Source organism: Leptonotus elevatus, chromosome 3 (assembly GCF_054856555.1).
Source record: "Leptonotus elevatus isolate MCC_2025b chromosome 3, RoL_Lele_1.0, whole genome shotgun sequence".
In the NCBI taxonomy this organism is placed as follows: Eukaryota; Metazoa; Chordata; class Actinopteri; order Syngnathiformes; family Syngnathidae; genus Leptonotus; species Leptonotus elevatus.
The window spans coordinates 5231725-5243062 of NC_141241.1; the positions used below are offsets into that span (position 1 = coordinate 5231725).

General features: G+C 37.4%; 1 protein-coding gene across 1 annotated transcript; it reads left to right on the forward strand.

Annotated features, from left to right (window-relative positions):
* The first annotated feature begins 1375 nt into the window (after nucleotides 1-1375).
* Nucleotides 1376-11044, forward strand: LOC147176717 (CKLF-like MARVEL transmembrane domain-containing protein 3). Its single transcript, XM_086071584.1, has 5 exons — nucleotides 1376-1746; nucleotides 6968-7123; nucleotides 7895-7990; nucleotides 8110-8227; nucleotides 9489-11044. Exons 1-5 carry the CDS (start codon nucleotides 1630-1632, stop codon nucleotides 9515-9517), a joined length of 516 nt encoding a protein of 171 aa, XP_085927710.1. The 5' UTR covers nucleotides 1376-1629; the 3' UTR covers nucleotides 9518-11044.
* Nucleotides 11045-11338: the final 294 nt, after the last annotated feature.

The following is an 11338-nucleotide window of genomic DNA, read 5'->3' on the forward strand; positions in this document are numbered from 1 at the left end:
AAAGTGAAAGGAGCTTGGAACCGTAAAAACGGTCTATATTTCCACCACATTTGCACGGGTTCCCATAGAAAAATACACCTGTTGGTCTTTGAAAGCTCATGGAGAAATGTTGAAACGGCATAAGAATGATCAAACAGCACACGTTAAACATGAGGAATAGCCAATGATTGTCCCGACAAGAAAACATGCTGCCACAGATGGAATCCCACATGAGCGTATTCTCAGCTAGCATTCTTCAGCCGCAGCTATTTGGTTTCCTGTTGAGTGGGCTGCTACACTAGTTAGCCACTTTTCCACAAGAGCGCATTCAACAAAGCCAAGAAGTGAAACCAAACTCCAGAGAAAGAACAAGGAATGAAATTAGAATCCATAGAAAAATGCATACAGAAAACTTTATTATTATATCTGATAGATAGATAGATGGATAGATATTTTTATTGTAATGTCAATATGTAATCTATGAAAATGATCAAAGACTAATACTCATGTGGTCACGCCTCTACATTCTAAAAAAGAGATTTGTTGAACTAGTTTAAGATTACAAATTTACGGAAGAGGATTAGGGCCAGTGAAGAAAGTGAGAAAAAAAGTGTCTGGCTTTGAAGTCACAAGTCTGACTTTATTCTCAGAATTCTAACTTTAAAGGGAGAATTCTGACTTTAATCTTGTAGAATTCTGACTTTTTTCCCCTCAGAATTAATTCTCCCTTTAAAGTCAGAATTCTGACTGTATTCTCAGAATTCTGACTTTAAAGTGAGAAGTCTGACTTTAATCTTGCAGAATTCTGATTATTTTCCCCCTCAGAATTCTCACTACAATCTCAGAATTCTGACTTTAAAGTGAGAATTCTCACTTTATTCTTAAAATTCTCACTTTAGTGAGAATTCTGACTATTCTCAAAATTCTGACTTCAGAATTATGAGAATAAAGTCAGAATTCTGACTTTAAAGTGAGAATTCTGAGAATAACGTGAGAATCCTGCCAAACTTTTTCTCTCTCTCTTCACTGGCCTTAATCCTCTTCCGTACAAATTGAATTGTTAAAAACGTAAAACACATGCACAACTTAATTAAATTAATCCAAAGTGAATATATTAAGTTTAATTATGAGTTAATTAAACTTAAAATATTCACCTAAATTAATCCAAATTGGGTCATCCAAAGTTTAATGTACTCATAATTAATTAAACTTTTATATTCACTTTAGAGTAACTTAATTCAATCGTGTGTCGCCAATTGAAGTGATTTTTTTTTAGATATATATAAGTTGTTCAACAATTCAAATTGTATTCTAAAATTGGTTCAACAATTCTCTTTTTAGAGTGGAGTTTCAAAGTTGTGTGACGTCACTGTTGAATCGACATTCCCATCACAAGATGGCTGTGTGCGTTTGTGTGCGCGCGCGAGCGAGCGTGAGTTTTAGGGGTTGTCCCGTCCCCCCGTTTCACATCTGGCCAAACAGATGTTGCTGCCCGCCGTCGTGCTTCCGCGCTGTCATTGTTTCCGCTTCCACCTCAGAGGAGCCTCGTCCTATTCCAGTTTGGGTTGAGCCTCAACGCGGACGATCAGCTCTTCTTCACGACTTTTGTCTTCTTCTTCTTTTCTCTCTCTCTCTCTCTTGCTCTCCGCCATGGGAGACATCGAAGCTCCCGACTCGAGGCAGCCGCGTCGCAGCGTGCTGCAGTCGGTCCTCCCCAGCAGAGAGTTCGCCTCCTCCAGGAAAGGAATGCTGCTCATCGCTGAAGTGGTAGGAAAGTTTTTCTTACACAAGATGAAAGTAGAAATGTGGCACCGCGTCGCGCTTTAACGCAACTACAACCGCAACTCTTCAATCTGCTTCCACGTTGGTCAGTCGGTGTCTGAAACGGTAAAAAAAAAACAACAACAAAAAAACATTCGAACTTTGAAATACACTTTTTTTCTCTCTAACCTTTGATAAATGCTTCTTTGGTGCACCAAATATTTTTATAGGTCAATATGACTTGTGCTTGTGTAGCCATTGTTAAAAATAAAGAAATACGTTGTATAAAAGTTTTATTTTATTTTTTAAGGCGGAATCTTACGGAAGCATATTGCATTCACTTGGAAAAAAAAAAGTCCAGTTTTTCTGACTATTTTTGGGGGGAGCTTTGTTTTTTGTGTGCTTTTTTTCTGTTTTATTGAATATTTTTTTCCGTTTTTTTTTCTGTTTTAATTTTTTTTTTCATCTGTTTTTCTGAAAATTTTCCCCCGTTTTTTTCTGAATATTTTTTCCCTGTTTTATAAAATAATTATTTTTCTGAATATTTTTTTTTCTGTTTTTCTAAGTATTTTTTTTAAAAGGGGTTTTCCCTCAGAGATTAGAGAACAAACCACAATACAGTATACACATTCATTCCTTTATTGAAAGCCAGTAAGTAAATATGACCATCGTATTGCATATGGAGGTATGCGGGAAAGTGTCCGTTTACGCTATTAGCGAGTCTGCAACAAGTCACTTGGAGTTCAGAGGTAAAAAATAAAATAAAATCATCATCAGAATCATTTTTTCCCCAGTTTTTTTGAAAATTTTTATTTGTCTGTTTTTTGGAGAGAAAAAAAATTCAGCCTGTTTTTTGGGAAAAAAAATTGACAGAAAAAAAATCGGTGAAACAGAAAATTAAAATAAAATGCTCCAAAAAAGCAAAGCTCCCCCCAAAAATGTAATCCACACGCTGAATTAGAACCATCTTTATTGGCAAAGTGTGCTAAAACTTTCAAGGAATTTGTTGGTCGCATTCCAGTGCTTGACATCATATAAGAACAAAAGCAGAGAGAAGCCGCCACCATTGCAGCGAATGAAGGAATTCAGACGGTCTCGCCTTTGCAGCTGAAAGACTTTCACATTCTAAGAAGACTTTCTCCAAGATTATGGAGATCGTTTGTGCGGTCAGAAGTCAAAAGGCCATCTACGAATAGCTGAATTTCTTTGCATTCGATAATATGTTCTTTGCAGCCCCATTAGTAAATTATTGTGATTATTATTGTGATTAAAATTGTGTTTGTGGAATATGAGTTACACAGCAAAAGCCACCTGTTTTTATTCATCTCAGTAGGCGGCCATTTTGATAATGACATCACATTTTGCCGTTGATTTAAAATTACATCAGACCCCCCCCCCCCCCCCCCCCAAACGTCACAGCTCACCTGTTTTCTGGGTTTGGTCATGTGACGTTCGCAAGCTGAGCCCTGAGGCACTGTGATGTAATTTTCAGTCGACAGCAAGTGGCAAAATGGCCGCCCCTTGAGACGGATAAAAACGTGGATTCAGCATTGAGCAAAACCAAGTCCATGTCGTTTTCTTTTCTTAAACCCGGGGCACACATGCAACATCAGCTATCTCATGCTAGTGGGAAGGAAGTGTTCTTTTTTTCATTTTTTTTCATCACACTGGTGTCATGTGACTCTCAGCTAATGTTGGGCCGTGGTCACAGAGCGGTCATTCTCTTCCTCACTGTCACGCACTTCCATTCTTCAATTTGTAGCCGGGAGCATCGTGCTCACCCAGTGCATGACCCGACGTCCACAACCGAGTCTTGCTCTTTCTTTGAAAATCTGAAAAAAAAATGTGCATTGTAAGAGAACGCCACATCTTACCATGTATATTAGTCAGGCTAACCATTAGGGGTGTGCCCCAAAAAATAAATTCTCATAAGAATGGCAATTCTCATTTAGTACGATTCAGAATCGATTTTAAATGTACCAAAATCGATTTTATTTAAATGATTTTATACTATCTTGCCTTTGTCTGTGTGTGCCTTTATTTGGTGCGCTGTTCATGTTGTACCCGATTTGGCCACTTAGGGGCAGTGTGGTTCCGCGCGGTCTGATACGCTGTTAAGTTGTAGCCGTTCGTTTGAGTGATGAAAGTCCCGCGAGTAGCGCGCTAATTAGCATTAGCGAGTCAGACTGGAGTAGATCATTACGATTCCTTGCACATCTATAGATTGAAGCAAAAGTCATTGTCAATCAAATCATTTTGAATAAAAAAAAATTGCTCTTAATCGAAAATCGATTCTGAATCAAATCGCAGGCCCAAAAATCGGAATCGAATCGTGAGACATTCAAAGATTCCCACCCCTACTAACCAGCTAAATGTTGGTTATTATTCCGCCTGTATCAAACGTCTATTCCTGCCGTGCATAACAATTGAGTTTAATATAAGATGATGTTAGAAACAGTCCCTTTTTTGGTATGAACATAGCAATGGCAGAATTCTCTTTGGCCGGTTGTGTTTGTGACTCATCGTTGCACTCACAGCTCATTTTACGACCTTTTAGTACCTGCTTACTCATTCCATACCTTTTAAGTACAATCTGTTTGTTCATTATGATGATGTAAGAGTGTTCGTTTTGCCCTGTAGGCTAAGAGAAGTAATTTATACAACAAAAAACGTGAACTTTTATTCTTGGTACTCTTAAGAATTCTCATAATTTTTTTCTGCCCGAGCAAACGTCCACCCGTAATTATCCAGTGCAGTTTAACAGGCTTGTAGAATTATTTATGGCCCCGAACTATTATGACCCTAAGGTCAGTACCCGGGTTCATTGGAGGTCACAAACGGTCACAAAGACGTTTTAATATATTTAATTAACAGGTTTTCTTGTGGCCAAGAAATTTTGAACATGTTCAAAAAACATTGTACATAACATTGCATTGTCATTGAGTTGTGTTCTGTATAAGAATAAAAGCTTAATACAGGAAGTGTGAAGCTAGCCGAGTAAATATTGCTATCTTAACTCATTCACTGCCGTTGACGGCTATAGACGTCAAAAATTCATTCGAACTATTTCTATTAGTTTAACGTTTTTTCCCACTTTTGTTAACAATAGTATAAAAACCTAGAATTGTTTTATTGTACATTTAGAACAGATATAACATTTGTGATTAATCGTGAGTTAACTAGTGAAGTCATGCAGTCGCAGCTGGTGTCGAACCCAATGGGTCGACCGCCTCTTACCTTCAACAGCTTGGGCCTGCAGGTGGCTGTCGTTGATTCCCATGGTTCAGGTCCCGTTGCTGCTTTGCTCTCACTAGCGTTTGCTAGCTTCTCCTGCTAGCCGCTCTAGCAAGTTCTTGCTAGCTATTCTTGCTCGCCGCTCCCGCTAGCCGGTCTGCTCTCTCACTCCAAATAATAATTGGTAGTAATTGATGCTAAACTTGCAAAGTGTGGTCTGTCTGAGGCACCGTATTGCATAGATTATATAAAAACTAGATGTCTTACGTCCGCACGGGTCAGCCATCTTGTCACAGGCAGGCAGTCTGTTGACTGTGAGCGAAGGTGAGTGAACTAAACATCAACTCTTGTTATCTCGCTTAAAACTTGACGGATTTACACACGGTTTGCTTTCTCACAAACTTTAATGATGTAGTAATAATTCTGGATGGATATTTTTTTAACTATATGGATTATTAATTATTAACAAGTATGTAGCTACGCTTATAAACTAAACAGCTTGATAATCAGTTGATTTTTAGTAGTAATGAATGAGAGAGGCGGAGCGAGGTGACTGGGGCAAAATGGCCGCCCGTGCGGACGTTCGATTCCATTGGCCAGCAGCTGGGACGAGTCATCTAGCCTCTCCCTGCCTTCATGTGCTACGGGAAAGATGGACATCACCACTCGGAAACTCCTAATTACGACCGAGTTCTGTTCATGTGATTTTGTTGTCATGGAAAAATTGTGTATGGTTCGTAATTGTGTATATTCTAAAACAAGCTGCTGTGCTAGCGGACGTTAACGCCCTTATTAGTGTTAATATTTCTTGCCATTCACAAATCCTTCGGCGCTCTCCGTTCTCTCAACTCTGAAACTAAGGTATCAAAATTAATTCCCAGTTGTCTAGTAGAAAATACGACATGAGGGGGCGTTCGTGTGCAATTTTCTACACGACATGTGGTATTTACCATAATTTTGATACCACATGAAGGCAGCATGCCATAGTGCGTGTGCTTCAAAATCATTGCATTCTAACATTTCACCACTAGATGGCAATAAATATTACACACCTTACATTCATCTATATCCTGATCTATTTGTTTTGGCTTGGCTTCATGTGTCATGTTTTTTTTTTCCTCAATTGTTTATTTAAATATCACATATTTTGTTTTAGTTGTGGGGAGGGGGGGGGGGGGTCACTTCACATTAAAGCAAATTAGTGTTTCCTTTTTGTTAATTTTGTTGTCATTTTTTGCCTTTTTTATAGTCATTGTTACCGCTTTATATTTTCCTTTTTGTCCCCTTTTTTTTTTTCCTTTTTTTTCTTTTCTTTTTTTTTTTTAAAGAGCTTAGTATTGTTCATTCGGTAATGTCATCATCATTGCTCTTTTTTGTTTTTTGCTTTACATTTTCCATTGATATGAGTGAGTGTTTGTGCCGGCAAGTGAGATTTAGTGTGACCGTGAATAAACATAGTCTGTTAGCAGCTCGTATCTCCTTACAGGAAGTAGGCCTGGAGCCGTGGGTGGATAAGCTCCACTCTTGGGGAAGCTGCTTTGCTTCCAGAGAGAGAGACAATCAAAACTGGACGCAACCTACTTGTACTCAGCCTAAATTGTGTTGTGAATTACTACCGGCCACAAGGCAGATCTGGTTGCCAGATCTGGTTGCCAGATCTGGCTGCCAGATGTCTCCCTTTATGTACTGTACGTATGGACATCGGGGTCGAGAATGAGGACGAGCCGAGTGTTGATGGATGGAAAAAGAAACCAAACAAGGTGGTGGAAGGCTAAAAGATAGTGATCCATGTCAGGAACTAAACAGACTCCATGCGGGAAGTGACACGCTTGATAAATAAACAATCCTTCAGAAGAGGAGGGGAAAAAAAATCAACAGATGAGTTCTGAGATTTATTCAGAGCAGAGCGGGATTTGATTCTTTGCTCTTGTTTATGAAAGTCTGTGTTGCTTTTGTCTTAACGTTCCTCCCGAACCTCTCCATGTGTGTGTAGGCGCTGTCCTTCGTGGACTTCGTATGCTTCGCGGCATCCACAGCGGCCGCCTTCGTGACGGTCCCGCTGCTGGAGTTCCTGGCTGCCCTCTTCCTGCTCTTCGCCTACTCGACTAAATTCAACGAGAGGTTTAAAGGCTTCCTGTGGCCTCTCATGGTACGAGGAATGTCCCGGATCATGTTGTAGTTGCTAGGGGTTGGGCATTGATTCTAATTTCAGCAATTGGTTCGATTTCGATTCACAAGAGTTCAGTTCGATTCGATAATTTTTGAATAATCTTTTCTTCTTTTTTTTTAATTAGCGGCATCAGGCGATTATTTTTTTAAATTTGTAATTAATCACATGACTTCACTAGTTAACTCACGATTAATCACAAATTTAATATCTGTTCTAAATGTTTTTGTTTTTTTTAGGTTTTCATACTCTTGTTAACAAAAGTGGAAAAATAATGTGAAACTAAAAGAAATAGTTCAAATGAATTTTTGACGTCTATAGTCGTCAATGGCAGTGAATGAGTTAAATTCCAAATTCAATTTTCCTGAGGTTTCGTTTATTAAATGAAAGTAACACGTGCTATAATCACTTAAGTGTTACACAAACATTGACAGCAGTGAGGATGGAAGGAAAGTATTTTCATAATTCTAATTCAATAATAATAAATAGAAATTGAAAAGAGTCAAGTCTTTCATAAATGTAAGAAAATACTTTAAAATTGTACGTAAACAGTAAATTCCAAGAAAAAAAGTACAAATTTTTTTGGGAAAGAAATAATCGATTCATGGTTTTATGAATCAATATCAGGCTCGAAAAGGAAAATCAATTCAATATTGATTATTCCATCTTTTAAACCCAGCACTAGTTTTTAAAGAAATAGTCAGCGTTATGTTTTTCCTGCTAATAAGCGTTTCCTCTTTTGCCCTTTTCTAGGATTTCATGAGATGCGTGACTGCTGCCATCATCTTTTTCATCATTTCCATAATTGCCGTGTCCAAATATGTGGATGGTTCCTCCAAAGCTGCCGGGGTAAAGTCGACCGCCTGACTGCTTACACCGCCCAGCATCACCGTTATCCTTCCACACTACCCCCCCCCCCCCAACGTCTAAATTTCACCTGCAAGTTTCTCCTTCTGTCCTCCACGCAGGTTTTTGGCTTCATCGCTACCATTGCATTTGCTTTAGATTTTTATCTCATTTTTAACGAGCTCGCCAATTTCCTGAAGCAAGGCGGAGACACCACTGAGGAGGCCTCCAGACAGCAAGGTATTGTCCGACAACGATCGCCATCCGAAAACGTGTATGGGAATACAGCATATAATATTATTTGTAGTTTTGAGTTTAGCTTGATGCCCTGATAATCCACAACTTTGTCAGAGAAAACAAAAAAACAAACAGACATTTTGGTTCATTTCTAAAGTGACCTTATTACCTTGAAGGTTTCAATACAGTAAAACAGCATCATTTTGTTGAAGAAACTAGTTAAAGAATATATAATCCTTTTTAATTATTCCTTTGTTCTCCACTCTCAATCATTGACCTACGTCAGGATGTTTATGCACCAAATTCAGATGCATTTAACTCATTCACTGCCATGGACGGCTATAGACGTCAAAAATTAATTTGAACCATTTCTATTAGTTTAACTTTTTTTTCACTTTTGTTATCAAGAGCATGAAAACCTAGATTTTTTTTATTGTACATTTACAACAGATATAAGATTTGTGATTAATCGTGAGTTAACTGTTGAAGTCATGCAGTTAATTACATCAAAAATTTAAATCGCCTGACACGATAAAAAAAAAAGAGATTTTTTTTTATTCGTAATTAATCGCATGACCTCACTAGTTAACGACAAATTTTATATCTGTTCTAAATGTACAATAAAAAAAATCGAGGTTTTTTTGCTCTTGTTAACAAAAGTGGGGAAAAAATTAAACTAATAGAAATAGTTCAAATGAATTTTTGACGACTATAGCCGTCAATGGCAGTTAAAGTGCACAAGAGCATCCCTCGATTGTTTTTTTTTTAAATTTTTGAATAATTTCTTTAAATTACTGCTGGAAGGGTTACACCGACTTGTTGCCTTAAATGAACTCCTTTGTTCTCCTGGCAGTATGTTTGTTCGTGGATCATGAAGACTCACCCATTCAAATTTGGCTGCATATATCTTTAAATTGGCAGACATGTTGACATCTGAGTTCAATTTGCTGAGTTTCGCAGATGAACTTGTGTGAACTTTTTCTTCTAGAAGCTTTAAAGTTTTCCGTGATTTTGACAGTACATAAAACATTCTCCCCCAATTTTTGAAATTCGGCTCTGGCTTTTTTTTTTCTTCTTTTTTTTGGGGCAAATTACAGCCTTGACCTCGTGTTCTTCAAAATGGGTTCTATGTATATTTTTCATTTGTCAACAGCTACAATAAAAGGATTTTTGTGAATGACTATTTCTTATTTAAAAACTGGAGCACAAAAGCCCACACGGGGATGCGCCAATCATGCTGATGGAGGTGTTTTTTGTCTTCCAGATGAACTTTCAGACTCTGATTCGGACTGAGATTGTTCTCTCCAATGACAGCATTTGTGACGAGGCCGCTGCTGCAGCACGACACCGTCCGCGCAAGGGTACATTCACATTGTGCATAAGAGGACGTTGCTCAGCTTTCTTGCACAATTGGGATATTTCGGGCTCGTTGAGAGACAAACTTGTAAACGTGGTACTTGATCATGTTTAAATACAACCGTTGTTTTTGTACACCAAAGAGTAGCGATGCAAGTCATTATTTTACTGGAAGGAAAAAAAAAATCTTTATTGACCTTTTAAGTATGAAGTATAATGCTAAATGCAGTTTTGAACAACTGAAGAGTAACCGATTCTATTTTGAAAAAGTCCATTTAATCTCTTCATCGTTAAATCTGCACTTTTTTTTCCTAAATTTGTGTAGCCACAATAACACTACAATGTTTGTCTAAAGTGAATTTATAACAAAGCATGACTTTTGAATATTAACTCATTCAGTGCCATTGACGACTATAGGCGTCAAAAATTAATTTGAACTATTTCTATTAGTTCAACATTTTTTTCCTACTTGTTAACAAGAGTATGAAAACCTAAAAAAAACCCAAAATTGGACATTTACAACAGATATAAAATTTGTGATAAATCGTGAGTTAACTAGTGAAGTCGTGCAGTTAATTACCATCAAAAATTTAAATCGCCTGACACGATAAAAAAATTAATAAAATAAAAGATTATTACAAATTAGGGACGTCAGGCGCAATTTTTTTTAAAATCGTAATTAATCGCATGAATTCACTAGTTAACTCGCTATTAATCACACATTTTATATCTGTTCTAAATGTACAATAAACAAAATCTAGGTTTTCATCCTCTTGTTAACAAAAGTGGAAAAAATGTTAAACTAATACAAATAGTTCAAATGGATTTTTGACGTCTATAGCCGTCAATGGCAGTGAACGAGTTAATTTAAAAAGAAGCACGGGTCAATGAAAAAGCAGATTTTTAGTGTTCAATCCAAAAACTCTAGGGACAGATGTGATGCAGGTTGGCTGGTTTCAACCATTATACAATTATGCTTAACTTTACAAGAGTGTTGTTGACATCAACACTGTTGGTGCCACTTTTTTCATTTTTTAGGTTGTAATGCTGTCTTCTGTTGATTCTGTCTCTGAAATGTCACATTTGAATGTGTGTGAATGTGAATTAATCTACTGTATGTGATTCTTTTAATATGTTTACAGTAAAGTGCAGCCACTCATTCATGTAGTAGAATTGCCAGTGCCTTATTTTTGCAGTTTTTTTTTTTGTACTGTATATTTACAATTGTTTAGTTGTGCTTTTGTGTGTGTCCTCTCTTCTACGACCACTACTAAAGTATAAGAGGCACAAAAAAAAGTCCCAGTGAATATTTTCACAACACAACACCAGCAATTAATGACATCAGAAATTGTCTGTTGACCAAGCTGAATTTGTTTGTGGAATGTAAATTGTGACTGGCACATTGGATTTGGATTGAATTTTTTTTAATGACGCAATAAATCATCAACATATGGATTTGCCAGGTCTTTTGTGTGTGTAAAATTCCATGTGTTTTCACACGTTTTGACCATCTAAATTAGCATACATTTTCATGGCGAACAGCGCATCGCTGCGGCAACAGCGTTCGAAGATAAATAAAGCTCTGCTTTTACTTTTCATCTTGAACATCTTTAGATGAAACGCCCACAGTTCCAAGACAATCGGATGCAAGCTCTAGTTCTTGAAAATATGACCTCTATAAAAAGCCAAAAAGGTTCCAACTTTGAAAGAAAAAAAAACATTTTTCTAGGTCCTATGCTGTTGTAACTGATTCTCGTG